Genomic DNA, 18,514 nt, shown 5'->3' with positions numbered 1-18,514 from the left:
GAGCGAGGCGTGGGTGGAAGGAGGCAGGCACTTGTTTCGTGGACGAGATTTAGTTTGATAATAAGATCCGCCCTTTGCGAGAGAGAGTCGGGGGGGGGGGGCAGTGACGAAGAGGAGAATCTCTCCCGACCCCTCTTTGCCGGCGAGGGAGGGAGGGCGAGAGGAGCTGCTGAGATACGACATTCGTACTGTGGTTTTAACTCTTGGTTATACCCGTAGTTATGAAAGTACCACCGGCCGGAGTGCCGAGACCCCCCCCCCTACTCTCTTTATATATCTGCCACCTCTTAGGCTCCTCCGTGTTATATATTTCCCGAGACGTGCTGCTTTGCCAAATCTTAAGCCTCCGCCTCTTTTAGAGCGCGACTTTTGCCGCTGCGCTTACTAGTTTTAATTAATCCAAACAGCACTAATGCCACCCCCACCCACCACCGGATATGTACGCGTATTCCTTTTCATTATCTTCCGACGTCAGCGTCAGCTTATATACATACACACGCACACACTACGACCAGTCGACGCGATTGCATTATTTTTCGGGGAAAATAATTTATTAAACCAAGGGAAAAAAAAAAAACACAACACTCGAAATTAAAATCCAGCCTTGGTCTAATTGGACGGGGGTTAATTAAACAGTGCAGCTCATTAACGCTGTATGGGCTTTCCATACGCGAAGTTTCTCAAGGAACGAGCCACTCCTGTTATTTCTTCTTGTTTTCCTAATAAAGGCGAGTGGTAAATATAAAGAACTGCAAGTGTATAAACATTTTCAACAAAAAGAGCCTTCCCCCCCTCCCGTGCAAAACCATATACACACGCTCTCGAGCGCAGGAGGAAAAGGCGAAGCCGCGAAATTCGCATAATTAAACAGGCTAGTAGGGGGGAGGGGGGGCTCCTTAATTATGGCAATTTTTCGTTATTCAGCTTCCTTCCGCCATACTATCGTGGGGGGGGGGGGAGAAAAAAATTCTCGAGTATTTTTGGTCACTTAGCCCCGGAGAGGGAGAGAAAAAGCACAAAGCTCGTATACGGCAGAGGAGGCGCATCGGGTGTATATAGAGTTTAAGGCAACCCACGTGTACAAGGTTGTACACACACGGAAAAAGGGGGAGCGCAGTAGACGAATAAAAGGGAATAAATGTATGGAAGGAAAGATCTAATTTGTTCTTGTCCGGTGCTACTGCTAAGCCCCCCCCCCCTCGAGCTCGCCTGGGAAGGTGGGGCCGGCCGTGGTACATACACGGAGTAGTGTGGGCGAGTGAGACCGGGAATTAATATTCATAAGCGTCCGGAGAGAGAAAAGAGAGCGAGCGGAGGTCTCGAGGGCGGGGTCAACTTACATGTATCTTTCGCCGCTGACCCAAACGCTCGCCCTCCGAGAGCCAACCCCCTTCGCTCGCCGCGATAACGCTCGGGAATTAAAATACTGACCGCACACGTCCCTTCTTCTTCTTCTTCCCTCTTCGTTTTTCGCAGCGGCAGCTCTCGGCGCGATAAATTCAAAAAGAGAGGAGCCCCCCCCCCGTCTATACATCGGAGCCTTCCCCCCCTGGCCAACCTCGGGAATGACTAATGCGCGGAAATGACTTATCGGTCCCCTATCTGGTCGCGCCGATTTTTCGCCGGTCCCTAGCTGCTACTGCTTCTCCTCGAGTGATTTTTCATTCGTCTCTGGCCGTCCTTTGGTTTTTAAACTCTACTCCCTGCCTGTCTCGCATTATCTGCCTAATTAATGTATACCTACTCACGGGTACATCTCATTATACGTGTGTATACATATACATACATAAGAGTGAAAGGAGGGGGCAAGATTAGCGTCGGCTAATCTGTCTCGGGAGCTGTGCCCGAGGGGGGTGGGGGGGGGGGTTCATAATACGCGTAATATGCTTCGATGGCAATTCAGGGTCCAAGAAAGATACGGGAGGCAGTAAACGAGACGCGGTGGGGGCCGACTTGCGCCTTGGCAATAACAAAATGATGTAGGAGGCGAAATATGCATTTAAATTATCGCCGGGCGATGATAATAATTTGCATACCGCAACTCCGGGCTCCTCCTTTTCTGGGTGTATATATATATATATATAGTCTGGGTGGGCTTGTATATACTTCGATGGTCGCGAGAGCTCGCGGGCGCGTGGTTGCGCGCTCGGTTTAGCCCCGTTTAATTTAAATAATACTTCTCGGCTCGTATATACCTACCACCTTCTCCTCCGTTCTCCTCTTTGCACCCCCACGAACGATATACATAAAATCGCTATAACATTGTAAATTATAACTGATACGGCTTATACGCGCGCTTGTTGTGCCGCGTAAGCGCGATGACTGCTATACAGCCGTTACTTCGGCCTATACACGTAATTATATTATATAGGCGTGCTTACAGAGGCTAAAAACTACAAAAGGAAAATCAACGTATTATCGGTGCTCTTTATTGGAAGGAATTTTTCCTTTTTTTTTTTTTTTTTTTTTTTTTTTTTCATACCCTGTGTTTAAGATTACAGTACACTGTTAATCAAAGTGGGTAAAAGTACCCGTTTAATGCGTGCAAATCTACTATAGCTAGAGTAATGTTGATAAACGTCTTAAGAACAACTAAACTACGATCGCCAAACCGATGGAACTTTTTGTTTTCGACTACTGCCTTTTTACATTGATTTTTTGTCTTTAAAAGTTACCGTCCAGTTTAGTGAAACTTTAGTTTGGTAAATAATACTTGGCGCATCATAGATTGGGTTGTTCTTCAAATTATCGTCAACACAACTTTGATAAATTTAATAGGAAAAAAAACAAAAAACAATGCATTTAATAAAAAAGAGCAAAAATTACAACAATACTTGGAAACACTGTGATTTACAGTGTAGGGGGATAAACAATGCGACAGCCGTGTATATCAACCTTTATTTTTTTTGTTCTTGCCATTATTATTATTATTCCAAAGTGGCACCGAAACTGCGAGCGAGACACAAGTTACATGCACGCATGACAAAGTATAGTTGTTCGCGAGTGGCGCGCGCGCATTATGGGGTACTTAGTTTTTGTGCATATAGTGGGTAAGTAGCGCCGAAGTTTCGAAGATACACACGCGTAAGGTTACGGGGAGCGAACGCAAAGTCGTAGCTCGCAAATGGCACAGGCGTACGCTTATTACGTGGATTAGTAGTGCCGCTGACGCTTCGCTCGACTCCTCCTATTCCCTGCAAATATCTGCAACAACAACGACCAAGACGCGAGTGAAGACATAATGCACGGCGTGAGAAGCTACAGGAGGGGCAAACGGTACACCCATGTGTGCTAAGTACACGCGCAAACATACGAGATTAGTACTACCCCCCTTTGCCCACATCCATAGCTTTTAATGATAACATGTTGGGCGTACTCGCGAGCATTCGTTTGCGTTAATGCAGAGGACGTTTAGCTATTCATTCGCGTCCGATATTCCACGTTACTTTTTGGACTAAATGTATTACAGTGTTCCTCAAAATTGAGACGGATTCTCAGTGCTGAAAACACCCACCAACGAGCAAACATTTTTCTTACTCTCTACTGAGAGTGTGGCCAATAATTGCTAAAAAATCATCGTTTAACAGCACGACTCTTCGACCCTGATCATATGTAGCGTATAGTGCTGAAGAGGTTTCATTGTGATCAATGATCTGTAAGATCGATCGAGCGTATAAATTGTTGAAAAAATTTTTTTTTCACTCTGTTGATTGAAAATCCTCTGGTTTTCAATTACTTTTTATACCGATGAAAATCCACGAAGAATCAAAGAGTATTGATGTTTTGAGAGTATTGACTTTTCGAGATGCTTATAATCCATTAAAAATAATCGAACGATCTTTCTTGCATTACTTAGTTATTATTTTCTCAGTTACACTCATTTAAATATGTATTTCCATTGAAATACAAATGAACTAAAATATCAAACGGTACTTAATAAACAAAATTTTTTTTTAATGCACACCAATTATTGAACAATTTCATTAATCATATTTCCAAACACTGTTGCGTATAGGTATACCATACAAGTTGGGAAAAAAAAAAAAAAAAAAAAAATCAACAGCGTTCTTCGCCTAGCCATGATAATCCGAGATCCGCGATTAATCCTTCCTCGCACGCACATACACGGTGTGTGGGTGGAAACTAGTTAAGGGTCCCGTAAAAACCGAGAGTACACGTGGCACGGAGGGTTCCGTAGTATCAATAAATCGCCCAAGAAGCCCTCGTAGCGCGAAGAGGCGGCGTTTAGGATTTCACGCGTCCCTCGGAACAACTTTGAAGGCGCACTGCAGCGCATAAGTTGGAAACTAATAAGCAGCCGCGACGCGACAGCCACACGAGCGCGACCGATAGTACCAGCTCGCGCAGGCTGCCGTCGCTTGCTACCTTATAATATGACAACGGCAACGGGACACCGATTACGCCATACCTGCTGATCGCCCCCCCCCCCCCTCGTACTCGACAAGCTCAAATTGCCCAACTTCCTGCGCGAGCTGTCTCACGAGCACGTGTATAGGTACACCCCCCCCTGGACTCAACAGCCATACTTGGCTCCCAGCTTTTCTGCATTTATATCCTTGATGCTCCCTGTGAACCGTATAACAACCCCCCCACCTCCTCCCAGAGAGAAAGGGAGAAAAAAAAAATCGACACCGAACATGATGGACCAATAGCTCCAAAACGATCAGCTGCCTCGGAGTATATCTTTATTTTGGTCCCCCCTCTCTCAAAAAGCTCTAGCCAAATAATAATTGACGTGCCGGTGGCGCAAAAGCCAAAAGTCGTTGCACACGGTTATTACCCGTACAGAGGAGACAGGGGTGTAGGTGGTAGGTGGGGTAGCGAAATTCCGGAAAAAGCGCGAGAGCAGGAAATTGGAGCGGCCGAGTGAATTTAGCGTTTGACAGGGAGTCGGGACAGCTGGTAAATTTAGTCCGGGGGTCTCGAGAGCGCTAGCCAATAGAGCGACGGTGGGAAGACAGGGGCACCTGGGGGGGGTTGGGGGCATAATTTAGTGGACAGTTTGATATACAAACAATCTTTAATGAAATTCTTGGTGTTCATTAATAACGCATTACAAGCGTGTACCTACGTGTGTTGTGTGTAGTGTACGCATATATAGATACACACAAAGGGGGACCCGCGCGCTCTGATACATGTAGGTGATGCAGACACATCGAGCCGCCTTTGTAATTCCAGCACGGCCTTTGGCTGGTACGCGTGTACATGGTATATAGACACGAAATAGGCAGAGAGAGAGAGAGAGAGAGTACACAGCTTCTCTCTGCTCAACATTGGGCGTGCTATACCCGGACCACGCAATTGCTCCCGTGCCACGCTCGTGTATGTATATGCTGGTGCAGATTCCGAAACTGCATTGGAGATTCGGCTGCCGGCTGGATCGAGCTGAATTTATATTGGGTGCAGGGGTCGTAGATACATGGGATCGGGTGCCGAGAGAGAAGCACCTCGTAATTTATCGGATGTATTACTTCCACCTATGTACTCGCGTGTGTGTGTATGCTGAATACTGCATTCTTGCCGAAATACCGCTGGTTTCTTTCGCGCGATGCGAAAACGAACATCAATCTTACCGATTTTGCATCGCTTGTCCCTCCGGTAACTCTCTACGTTCAAGTGTTTCATTGAAATTTTGTACGGTAGCGATGGTTATCGAGCAAGAATTTTGATGAACAACCAAATAACACCAGGTGTCCACAATCTACTTAATCGCGTCGATTTATTGTTTAAGAGAAAAAAAAAAAAACAAAAAAAATGTTCTAGTCGGGTAGGACTGATGGAACGATTGATGACCGATCAATGATCAACTGCAAACGCGACACACGTGGATCTATAGAGTATACACATCGAAATGTTGAAACTTTCGCTCACATATTGCACACATTTCCATCCCAATAATATTTATAAAATTGTTTTAAAAAATTGTTCATCGCTATTGCGAGTGAGAAACGAAGGAAAAACTAATAATAATAATAATAATAATAATAATAATAATAATAATAATAATAATAATAATAATAATAATAATTCACGCGCTCCACAAGAGACGAGCGGACCCAGCTTTTATTCCCGCTCGGGCGTCTGAATAAACACACCCAACCCTCGTACGTGTAATACATGTGTATTATATACATATATACGCTCTTTCTCCTCGTCCCACGCGTCGTCGTATCCAGGGGATTCACCGGCGAAGCGAGCGTGAAATATCGCGGGCCGAAAGTAAGTTACGTCGTTTAGTATGATTTGAGAGCCGAGAGCTAATGTGCTCTAATAACACGTGCTTATTTTACCGGCAGAGGACGACCATCAGCCGAAAATCTCGGCCCTTTTTTTTGCACCCACCCCTCTCCCAAATTACGTAATTCCTTACCGCGGCCTCATTGTCCTGCCCACACGTATGTACGTATAACATGTGTATGTATGCACGCATGACCGGTATTCCATTGTCAATTGCTGTTTTACTCTCGCCTGTCTTTTCGTCTTTATGGGCGTAATGACCATCACTTCTCTGCGTAACGAGGAAGAGTAATTTCATTTTAATACCTCGACGCGCTGCTTTCGTATATTTATATTGTCAAATGTAAAAACTTTCAATGAACAAGACGCGATGAGAGCAGCCCTTGAAATGATCGATTAGAAAATTTAAGCGTTGATATTGGGTATGAAAAAAGGGGGGAATGTAGCGAATTTCGATTAAAAGCCAGGGGGTGCCATCAAGTACTAATAGCGACGATATATACGTATACGGTATATTATACGCGCGCGAGACGATACAGAATTTTAATATAGTGCTTTACGAGAGGCGGACGATTGTCCGGCATTTTACAGCTCCCGCGACGGACCCGAAGAGTCATTTGAATTCTCGGATGTGCGTAACTCTATATATATGCACGCGTATACATACTTTGGAGAAATTGCTCTCGCGGCATACCTGCGCACGCGGTCGCTTATGTTCTCTCCATAACTATATATATTATACATTGTAGTAGGTGTATATGTATATACGTGTGTATTGCGAGAAAACGAGACGCGCGTCTATTATACAATATAATAATAAAAGTTCAGCGTGTGTGTGTGTGTATTTTGTTCCGAGAGGCGGAGTGTCGCGGGTATATGTACGGCTATTTCATTATCATAAAATGCCCGTTCTTCGATTCACTCGCCCATCGGTTTGCCGCTACCGTAGCGTAATATGGTACACCCGCGCGCGATCATCGTGGAATTTTTATACTCATTGCATTTTTCTCGCGCGTCCTCTCTCTCTTTTTTTTTTTTCTTCTTTACAATTGACTCCTTTGCGAAGCGGCTTCCGTCATTTTGATCCCCACGTTTCCTCCCCCCGCACGTATTTCACGCCTTATTTATCGGGTCGTAAAATTTTTATCGACCCCGTCGTAAAAATACTTTTTTCTCTATTTCCCTTGATTTTCATTTTATTAAACTTGCGGGTGTCTATGCTCATGATGTATGTAAGATCGTGAATTTAAATCGTAGTCCCTACAGCCACGTTTCATATTTAACAACTTTTTATTTTAGTCACGATTTTCATAATATATATCCCGGCGTTTATTTTATTTACACAATCTTATGATGATACAATATTAAATTTGGTATACTTGGAGCAGCTAATTTGGTACTTAAATTTAAAACACATATTGTATAATTTGCTTGCCTCCGAGAATGTAGAATTAAAAAAAAAAAAAAAAGGTGATGTAACAAAAGTGTACGCGCACTGATGAAAAATTTAGAGGCGCTTCGCTTTTTTCGCTTCTCTTTCCATTATTCTGCCGTCCTCAAGTTTCGGCCTCGAGCGACGAATGTCTGGCCTAACGAAGCTTTCCCAGCATCAGCGGCGTGTACTGTGCAGGCTAACGCGAGGGGAGAAAGCTCGTTTCGTCATGAAGTAAAATTAAAAAAAAAAAAAAAAAAAAAGGAGAGAAAAAGCGCGCACCGGTCGGGTCGATACGTTAATACATCGAGTGTAAGAGCGTGTAGGTACACGGGAAGCCTCCAACGCCGGTTCGTCCCGTTTTCTAATTTTTCCGGCGCCTCTCCTTATCGGGGGTTCACGAGCCCGCGGCTTCGAATCGAAGCACCGAATCCTTCGGTCTCCTCCTTCCGCCGCGAGGCCCCCCGAGCCAAATAATTACCCCGGCCGCTTATACACTCCGGATAACCGCGAGAGACTACTCCAACCCCCTTGTTTTTTCTCCCCCCCCCCAAACCGCGTTCGCTCGGGTATAAGTAACGAGCACGTAAAAATGCCGCTTATCTCCAGCCAGCTTCTTTCCACGGAGTGTGGCTCTACCGATCTTCCCCCTTTTTTTTTTGTACCAGCCGCATGTACATTAATGAAGGATGTATTCTCGGGGCTTACGCGAGGAAGGGACACTGTACCTTTCCGGTATTATTTCGGTTTTTTCGCTATAATTGCTTGGGTCGGAGGAGCGGAGATGTAATATTTTCATCGGGATTTTCGCGCGAGGAATAAAAAGTAGCTGTGAATTTTAGAAAAAATATATTTAATGGAAAACTTTACTATACAGTAAACGTGCGCGCGGAGGATGCATTTTGGAATCAATTGCTGCTTTCGCAAGCGAGAAGCAAATCTTTTTCAAGCAGCGGCAGCAGCATCAGGCTTATTTTTAACTGGCTCAGTCTTTCTTTCATCGCCGTCGTCACCTGTTCTTTGATAGGAAACAAAAGAGACTCAGCCCAGCAGGTACATCTCGTAGAGCTTCCTGTCTTCTTCCGACGTGAAGGCCGGTACAAAGTTGATTTTGACGATCTCGGAGAAGCCTTCGTCCTGGCTCGGTGGTATGAAGTTTTTTCTGTAAGATGTCGGAACAATGTTGGGAAAACGGATAGACAAGCTTATGTAGATGCGAAGGCACAACAAAATCAGCAACTGCATGAATCTAATGCAACGGCGAGCCAGCTCGAACTTTGGGTCGCTAATAATAAAAATTACTTACAAACGGCATTATCACGCAAGAACTATCTATAAGCTCTACGAAGCGATCCAACAACCACCCATTCCGAACTGGCCCATATACCTTTATGCTGTTTTTTTTAAATATTGTGCGAAAATTCCCATGCGGACTACATTTAGCATGTGCTTGTTATAGAAAATTTTTATCAACTTACATGAAACTGTTGATGAGCATGTCGCTTATCACTTGATGAGTAGGATCGGTTAATATTCGAAACTGCAAGTAAGATGAAAGTTGTTTGTTATCTTCACGGGTTTGAACTTTTTATTTGAAAAATAAAATTTTGTTTACTTACCATGTTGTTGTGTTTTATGTGTTCTTTATTTAAATTCATCATAAAGCATCTAACGGGAATATTTCGTTTTTTTGCTACTTCAATGTATCTTTGTCTTGAAGTTTTGTCAGGATTCGTGTTATCAACTACAACGCTCTTTCCATCTTCTAGGAATTCTTCAGTTTTTGCTATACACTTTTGCCAACTGCCAAGTGAATCTCTATTCACGTAGCAGTAATTTTTCAAATGCGTTCTTGCAAAGTGTGATTTACCAGAGCCTTGACATCCAACCATAATTACCAGCTAACAAAATTAAAAACTCAATTGAATTTTAATCATTTGAATATTGAAAAAAAATGATATCCATTTACCTCTTGCATATCGGACATGATTTTTGTATTTGGAGGTTCATAGAGAACGGTATTTTTACTCGCTTCTTTTGGATGAAAGGATGGAGCATCGAAAGGTGCTTTTTTGTGCCCTAAAAAGTGTTCCTCAGGAGTGGAAAAAGTTAAATTTAAATTTAGTGCCATTAGCCTATCAACCAAGGAATGATCTTTTTTTTTTCTCGATGAATCAGCTGGTCTGCCTGCAGCATCACCTACATAAAATGAATTTTCTTTCTCGACAGGTACACCATCATTTTTCTCATTAACCAAGTGGGTCCACATTCCAACACGTGGCTTTCTGTAAATACTCTGTCCAACAGCAAGAAAAACCTTGAAAAATATAAAACTTGGTCAAGATAAATCACTAAAAATTTTTCAGGATTTTCATCACATGTAATATAATAAAGACCTGCATGGGAACACCAATTTTTTTGACGATTCTTTCAATCTTGATTTTGAAATCTTTGAGTGCAACTTTTCCAGTTCCCAGACCATTTTGATTGGATAAAATTACAATTTTGTACCCTTCTGTGTAGAATTTCTTTAATTTACCCGGGACTTCAGGATAAAGCAGCTGCCAATCATTGGAATCTTTGGGAAATTCCAGACCAGATATCGTTTTAATCAAAGTCTTATCCATATCGTAAGCTGCTATCTTTCATACAAAAATATAAGCATTACATAAAACAGAACTCTAATTTCTAAAAAAAAACTTGATAAACACATCACTATCTTACTTTTGAGCGTCCTTCACATCCTGAGCTTGTGTAAACGTAAAGTGTGTTGTTACCAAAAGTTTCCCAGATACCTTCTTTTGTTGAGTTCCCAGACTTGGTATTACTATCCGCAGAGCTAGTACTAGCCACGCACAAATTTTCCTCATCATTCGTTGCCATCACCTTGGCTTTCTTTAAATTGTTGCCAGTTTTGCTGTCATCCTCTTCTTCATCGGACTCTTGCGAAAGCAATCTTTTTGTCAATTTGGGCTTTTCACTCTTTGTGTTGATCTTGGTTGGGGGATTAAATTCTATTCTGTATGGGTATTTGCCATAGAGAATTTCCAAACGATCCCCATGCTGAGCAATCATTCGGACTCCCCTTTCTGTTTTAAAGCCACTCAAACAACAAGGACGTTTCCCCACTTGTTCGACAAAAACTTTTCTATCTTTGTAGCTGGCATACAGACTAACTGTGATCAAGCAATACACGAAACATTAAAGTGAAAGAAAAGAAAACACAAGTAGAGGAAAATAAACACATTTAAAAATGTCAGAAAACATGCGAGGTTATGTCATCTCTTAAAGTATTATCTAACGGCTTGTAAGAGTAAAATAAAAATCAGGGCAACAAAAAACGGACGGATAGATATCGATCGGTGAAAGTTTCGCACGCTTGCGTGCAAGAGAGAAAGAACGACATTGTGTTTAAAAAACAACGAAAAGAAAAAAAAAAACTAACCATGTTGCCGGGAACACTGGAGATCTTCGATCTTCGTGTCGACGCTCCTGCCAACGAACACCTCCTCCTTGTCGGGCAGATAGACGGACGAGTACTTCTTGTCCTCGCTGTAGATGTAACAACTATCCACTTGGGACGTCATTTTCCGGTGCGCCTCTTCCTCGCGCGCGTTCAATGTTACGTGAGACTAGCAGACACACTTGCCTCTTTCACCGCTCGCACTCTGATGACTAAACTAAACAGACCTCAACCGCCTATTGCTATATTGCTATATATACAGGTGTACCATAATACCTGTTTCTACTTGCACGTAATGGGCAACGGGCATGGGTCGTTGACCGGTTTTAACGCGTAACACCGTGTGCAATGGTCACGGATCATGATTAGCTTGGCCTAATAAGTGCATAACTTCTTAATACATATCAACTTGTTATTTATTTTAGATAAAAAATATTATACCCACTGGTCTAGATCACGGTAGTACCACTGATAATGTACTTGATGGTAGCGGTTTTTCTATCGTCAGCTTAGCTCTCTATGTAATGGATTACATAAAAATTTGCAATCAAAAAATTGTACAAGTGAAATGGCAAAAACAAAGTAAATTTCTATGCATCGAACATGACAGCGAAAATAAGCGAGAGGCCGAAAAATCGGTAAAGGGATACTCGTAAAAAGAGCATCGTTGACAGACGACTTTAGAGTGTCGGTGCATTAAAAATGAAGGCGCGTCTCTCTCAGGGGGGGGGGCGCCGAAGCAAAAACAGAAAAGCACGAGTGCCGGAACATTAACAGGAACGAATGATGATGATGATGTATTTATACAAACACGAGGTACATTGGTGCCATATTATACCTGTAGATACAAGTTTTGATTTTAAAGGGTCTCGACAGCAGCAGGACAAGAGGAAAAAGAGCCAAGTACCCGGTAGCTCTGTCTCGACTCTCCATCACCACCCTCCTCCTCGTCTTTTCCTCGCGGATGTTATAAGCCCCGGAGAAAGAGCAAGGAACGAAAATGATAATGCCCCCCTTCTGTCCTTTGGTTCGGAGAGTTGTTCTTCTCTCGGCAGTGTATATAATATACAGTCAGTGTGAACGGACGCGTTCGCCTTATCCTCTCGTTTTTTTTTCTCCTCCACCCCCTCTCTTTTAATTTCTTCAAAGAGCCACTACACAGAGCTTGGCTCCAGATTAATAAACTCGCCCTGTTTTTTCTCTTCCTTTGCCATCGTCACCCCCCCCCCTCCCCTGCATTGTGTATATATATATATTCACACAGGCGGCCCTGATTTCCTTTTATTTTCACTCCCTCTTGTCGACAAGAGAATACAAGTGGATGTTAGTAAATGAGAGGGCGCGCGAGAACTTGGGTACTGCTGGTGTTTTCTTTTTTCTTTTTTTTTTTTCATCCGTACTATTTTAAACACATCACCCTTGATTTTTTTAAGTCTCGATCTTTTTTTTTTTGTTCCATGTGCTTGCAGAGTTTGATGCCCATCGACCCTCCGATCTTCGAAGTGACCCACCTGACGATCAACGAAACCGTGACGCAACTGGCCCTCTGGGGTCATTTGGGCATCGTCGTCGTCGAGCTACCCAAGCGCTGGGGTAAGGACGCCAAATTCCAGGGCGGCAAAGATGTCATCTCCTGCCTGTGAGTACACATTACATAATATGATTCCGTCAGTATATGCACTTGCAATAACAGTTTCGGCTCTTCGGGGGTAAAATCGCGCGACTTCTTCTTACGCGTATAGAAGAGGGCGCGCGGGCGTCGACTGCTAATATCCGGTAATTAAGTGGCTGCAAGGGGGGGGGGCCTCTCTTATGGAATTAAGGTGGCTTTGGCTCTCGCCCGCGCGTTACTTTCGAAAAGTTACAAGGAGGAGCCCTTCCTCCTCCGCGGGGCTGCATACTAACCGCCTCATCAACAACACATGACACCCCCCTCCCCCGCGTATATATGTATTAGAGCCGGTCTGCGGGATCCGAAATCTCGCGGCCAATTTTACAACTACGCCGGCTTATCGGCGCACGTATGCGTGATATCATGCCCCGCTGTCGCACGTACATTTCGGGAGGATGGAAACTTTCCGCGGCGATGGGTTTCGAATTTTTCAAACTTTGGTGTCTGCTGATACTGAGACGCATTTTTGCAACTTCAACTCAAACAATTGTTTATTACATCTACATGTACAGGCTTGAGTATAATATTGTGTAGACTGGAGGAGATTCAATGACTTTCCTCAAATGCAGAGACATCAGTGAAACTTTTAACAATAATTTGATATTTTTTTATCAATGAAAAACTGTAACGTGAATGTCCTCAATAACTTGTATCAAGAGTTGAAATTTCATCAATAATAATATTTTTGTTTTAAAAATAGTAAAGAAATTCACGCAGTTTGTTGGCGCTCTGAATAGTTTTTATTAAAAGTTTAACTGCTTCCTCTGCATTTTTAAAGAATCATTCAACTTTTAAAAAGAGAGAAATTTTTTTTTTTTTTTTCCTAAACACTAGTTTTGCTGAAAAATGTTTTTCCACCATGACGCATTAAATTTTCAGTGAAAACCCGAAAAAGCATCCGTACCTAGGTCCATACCACTTATCTTTCCCCCCGCGAAGCCCCCATCCGCGGGAACAAAAAACAGAGCAGGCGAATTATTTTCCGTGTCGTTTTATCGAAATGAATTTTCGACAAAACAGCACTCGCAGCTCTTGGCAGGAAAAAGAAAGAAACAAACCCATCCTCGTATACCAGCCGCACCGTGCACCCGGTGTATGCATATACACACGTAACAAGAGAAATTTACATAGCCCCGCGCGACCCCCGCGATTAATAAACATATTTCGTCCGCCGCTCTCTCGCTGCAAGTGGCAAAGTTTCGAGCTCTCTCTCTCTCGCGAGAGATTATTTATATAAGAAGAGCACGAGCTCGCGCCCGACACTTTTTATACTCTCTCGCGTCCTTAATACTAAATACGACGGCGAGGCAACGTCTGGGATTTATACGCGTATACACGGCGATAGCACTCGCTACAAACGCCAACAGTTCGTAAGCAAGTTGCGGCCGTTACGACGAATCTTGGGGATTTAGGACGTTGCCGCTTGGAATATTATATACGTGTACGTGGTACAACCTATACCTGTACGGATGGCTCCAACCCCTGAATAATATATATAGCTAATGTTTGATTGTTTGCAAAAGATGGACGGGTCGCGCGTTGTAATAAACCTATGCAAAAAAAAAAAGAAGGAAAACGGAGTCGCGAGAGTCGGAGAAAGAGTAGGTATATAAGTCGCCGTGGACGAGAGGGGATTAAGTAAATGGCGGCAATAATGGCGATTATTCGGATTATGATATCAGAGGAAAAAGGGGGGGGGGCACGGAGCGCGTTAACTGCGGCCGCCGCGGCAAATCCAGCCGACCTCAAGACACCGGATTAAAACTATTGCACTCGCTGCTTCCTCTCGTGAAAGACACTCTTCCTCCTGTGTTCACATCTCCCTTTTTGCGGCATCGAAAAATTTTATCGCCCTCGAGTCCCCGTTTGCGCAAATCCTCGTCTATAATAATATAAAAGAGAAGAGCCGCGGACTTTGTTGGTATTTGCTCGCTAGTCGTATCTTATAATTACACTTTGACTCGATGAAATTCGTAGAGGTTGGGAGGGAAAGTTTAGAAGAATATCTTAGCCAAGTTGCTTCGTTTGGGTGGAAAGAGGGTACATAGCGTCGCGATTTCGGTGGAGCCGGTGCTAATTATTGTTTCGAGGATTAACTTGTGTATATGCGTTATGGGAATATTATGCAGCGCGGGGTATCTGGCTTTGCCGAGTGTTTGGCAAAATTTTAGCCTTTTCAGCTCTTCGCTCTACTCCCTCTACATAGGTCCATACGTATATACTCTGTTGGGCCGAATGGTACTTTTATTAAACTTTTCGTGCAAAGTATACTTTATTTTTTCATTTTTTTTTTTTCATTTTTTTTTTTTTTTTTTTTTTCATCCGAAAATTGTGACTGAATGGAATATTAACACAATTTTGAGTAAAACTTATATAATATTTTTAAATCGAATACACGAGCGTGGCTACGCTTATGTATTAATATTGATAATATTACGATATTTTTTTTTAATTGTAACTAAATTTTATGAAATCACACTTTTATGTATAAACACATGCAACTGAAAAACGTCAAATATTTTTAGAAATGGATTTGTATAGACCAACTTAAAAAAAAAGCTTTTTTTAAAATATTCATAAAAGTACCAAATATACCTCATATAATCAAACAATAATGAACAATTACTACTGTATTCAATTTTTTTTCACCCCCAAGCTAATTCAAAAAATTGACACACGCGGTGAAATCGCTCGAAGCGCACACGTCCACGTATATATTATACTATGGTACAACAAACACATGTAAAACACCATGGATCACGACTCGCGAGATAAATTTTTCTCTCCATCGGGGCAAAACAAACGCGATGAACAACCGAGCCGGTGATCAAATAAATTTATTTGCAAAAAAAACCCATGCTTATCCGAGCAGCTGCAAGGGAGAAGGAAAAGGGCGCGTATCAGCGGGGAAAAATGAATTAACAGCCCAATGATGAAAAAAAAAAAAAAAAAAAAAAAAAACAAACAAACAAAAAAAAGTACCCGTGACCACATAAAATGACAAAAACGCATTGTGCATCGTTAGTGTTTGCTCGACGCGCGGTTCGAGTGAGGGGCGGAAAAAAAGTACCGTCGCTATAATTAATGGGAACGTAAGAGGCGATTAATCGCAGGGGCAGAGCCGGCCGCTATCAGCGCCCGTACTCTTTTACGCGCGGAGAGAAGAGGTTCGGGGAGGGTAGTTGTATATCCGTGCCCTCGAATATTTTTCGCCTATCGGACGCTATACCTCACGTGTACGCGTAACGTATGACTCGAGCTTTCCTTTATTGAAAAAAAAAAAAAAAAAAAAAAAAAAAAAAATGATTTAAATCGGCGCGCGACTTTTACACGCGTGATCCCGAACGTGTACAGGAGCCGAAGGCTAATCTCGGAGGAACAGGCGTTTTTAACGCGTGGTATGTGTATACCGTACTTGCCACCCTCCTCGATTATAAATATTCGATGCACCACGTACGTTTTTGTACACCTCAGCCTCTCTTGGTTCTACGATGATCGAATAGCGACGCGATCAGCGAAATTTATAGTACGTCGATGCCTTTTTTTTTTTTTTTTTTCTTTCTTTTTTTATCGATTAACGAGTCGTGCACTTCCTACACCCTGCAACATTTTCATAATACAGATATACTTATTCATCAAAGATGCAAAGGGTTGTGTTGATTAGCGCCGAGGACGTCGATCGTCTCCATATTTCTTCTTAAAATACACGTGATGGCGTATAACAAAGAAGGAAAAAAAAAATTCAGGAGTAGGTTTGAGGTGAAGGAAAATGCCAGTTCCGAGAAGATGAGCTTCGGCGATACCTCGGCACGTAAGAGGGAGGGAAGAGGAAAAATTGTCTGATTTCCATACGCGAAGATCGAGGGCTCGATAACCGTGTACGAATCACACAATACGTCAGTTTACCCGGACGCTTGGGACCATAATGTATATATATACAATGAAAATGGCCAGTCTGACTCTTGAGAGTAAGCAGATAAAATAAAATAAGAAAAATAAACAGCAAGAGGTGGGGAGGGTACATACAGACGGGATGATCGATCGAAGTGTCCGGTGTCCCCTTTCGGAAGAGAAATCGAGGGTCGACTACACACCCCTGCAATTTCGTCGATGTTATGTAGAGGGCCCGCGGGCGAGCTTTTATATACATATATATTATGTAGGTGCGCGTATATAATAAGGAAGCAACTTGACGTGCAAAAGAAGACAGTCGTCGTCGATGCCTCGAGGGGGTTGTTTATACCGTTTGTATGTATGTATACGTGTATTATGTAACAAAACTGCTACGGCTATCGAGCCTATTATACGTGTTACGGACGAGAGATAAGCTTCGGGTATTTCGGAGCGACAGCGTGAATAAATTACATTCGGAGCCGCAAAAGGTCCGTGGCGTAAAAAAAAAAAAAAGTATAGAAAAGTGTCATTTCTCCTCGCGTCGCGCTAATCAAAGAATCGCGGGAGAAAGAACAGAAGGGGGTATACTATGTACACGCGCGCCCGTGTATAAAGCCAAGGGAGGGTGGAGCGCCTTTGTCGGTGTAACTTTTGTAATAACCACGTCGCGTTACCATACGTGACGTCGCCCATCCATGGGTGTCTCCTCGGCGGATGGCCCGTTTTCTCGTCACGTTCCTCCGCGCGCTTCGGGCGACCCTCGACGAGAAGAACAAGAGCCCCGCGCGTACCTATACCATAGAAAATATATAAAGCCAACGTATTATATATACAGTACAACATCGGGAAGGATATATATTATGTAATATAACTATATTCTATATCTGGCTCGGGAGGAGGGGCCAAGAATTAACGGGCTTAGTTGGTGGGCGCGCAGGTGTCGCGGGAAGTAAGTATACACGCGGAGCGGCGTACCGGAAAAGGGCGATGAATCACCGCGGCTCGCGGGGAGAGAAAGAGATATGCTCGTTATATTTCGCGCAACATCCTGATTTTATGGGCATTGTACACCCCTCCAGCCTGACCTTCCTTACGTATACTTATTATTCTCGGGCGAGCCAGACCTCGGAAAATGCTTCGCAATTTTTTTTTTTTTCCCCAATTACGATAATCTATTATGCCAAAAAAAAAAATAAAAAAAAAAAAACGCGTACATTAGATCACGCGGAGATGCGAACGGAAAGAAGAGGCCGAGATGAGAGGAAAAGATGTCGAGAGGACGATTGCGATTATCCCGAGCGCCACGGTCCATTTACCCCGTCCGCCGAGTCATATTTCTAATTACTTTTCCAACTATGGGACCACGTTCTTATATAGGAGAGGAGCAAAAAAAAAAGGGGGGGGGGCTTCTCGCCGCGAGATAAAGAAGACGTCGTACACGGGCAAGGGAAACCACGAGGAATCGGGGGGGGGGAGGAAGTTTTGGAGTGCAAACATCTCTCGATTAATTAACAAAACGAAGGGAAAAATCATACGTCCGAGCATGGAAATACTTGCGTCTTGGAGGGAGGGAAAAAAGCGCCATGGGCAAACGAGCGCACTCTGAAAAAAGGCACGCAAGTCGAAATGAAAGAAATTTCAAAGGGTGCACGCTTTATTTTTTCTCTCTCTCGTCCCCCGTATGAAGGCACCTGACGCGTGTGTGGCCGCGTAAGAGAGTCCGGACAAAAGAATATTACAAGCAAGAATTCTTGGGGGGGGGAATTGTTTTTAATTTCCAGAGGGTAAAAGGAGG

At 43.2% G+C, this 18,514-nt stretch overlaps 2 protein-coding genes across 3 annotated transcripts in view; one reads left to right on the top strand and one right to left on the bottom strand.

Moving 5' to 3' along the window:
- The window catches only part of mbo (nuclear pore complex protein Nup88), a 55,231-nt gene that overhangs the window by 32,322 nt on the left and 4,395 nt on the right, over nt 1-18,514 (top strand). The window contains exon 2 of the mRNA XM_014351474.3: nt 12,623-12,792. Within this exon, the coding sequence (XP_014206960.2) occupies nt 12,623-12,792 (170 nt within the window). The remainder of the gene's footprint in view (nt 1-12,622; nt 12,793-18,514) is intronic.
- Nucleotides 8,554-11,344, bottom strand: PNKP (Polynucleotide kinase 3'-phosphatase). 2 transcript variants are annotated; one of them, XM_023389610.2, is made up of 7 exons: nt 11,136-11,344; nt 10,415-10,866; nt 10,087-10,332; nt 9,660-10,007; nt 9,310-9,591; nt 9,169-9,230; nt 8,554-8,975 (listed from the first exon to the last, which is right to left on the bottom strand). In XM_023389610.2, the coding sequence occupies exons 1-7, from the start codon at nt 11,275-11,277 to the stop codon at nt 8,732-8,734; spliced, it is 1,776 nt and encodes a 591-aa protein (XP_023245378.2). In that variant the 5' UTR covers nt 11,278-11,344; the 3' UTR covers nt 8,554-8,731. The 2 variants fall into 2 exon arrangements, with proteins under 2 accessions (XP_023245378.2, XP_089449531.1); XM_089593405.1 differs by having other exon boundaries at nt 8,554-8,852.

The sequence above is a fragment of the Copidosoma floridanum genome, unplaced genomic scaffold (assembly GCF_036245765.1).
Source record: "Copidosoma floridanum isolate Cflo_tuat_1 unplaced genomic scaffold, Cflo_Japanese_pri ptg000019l, whole genome shotgun sequence".
NCBI classification, from domain to species: domain Eukaryota; kingdom Metazoa; phylum Arthropoda; class Insecta; order Hymenoptera; family Encyrtidae; genus Copidosoma; species Copidosoma floridanum.
This window is presented reverse-complemented; position numbering and strand designations above follow the sequence as displayed.

Coding starts and splice junctions, on each gene's coding strand:
- PNKP (XM_023389610.2), bottom strand. CDS start 11,277: ATGACGTCCCAAGTGGATAGTTGTTACATCTACAGCGAGGACAAGAAG. Junction 10,333..10,414: donor GATGTGAAGGACGCTCAAAA/GTAAGATAGTGA, acceptor TTTGTATGAAAG/ATAGCAGCTTACGATATGGA. Junction 9,592..9,659: donor TCATGTCCGATATGCAAGAG/GTAAATGGATAT, acceptor TAATTTTGTTAG/CTGGTAATTATGGTTGGATG.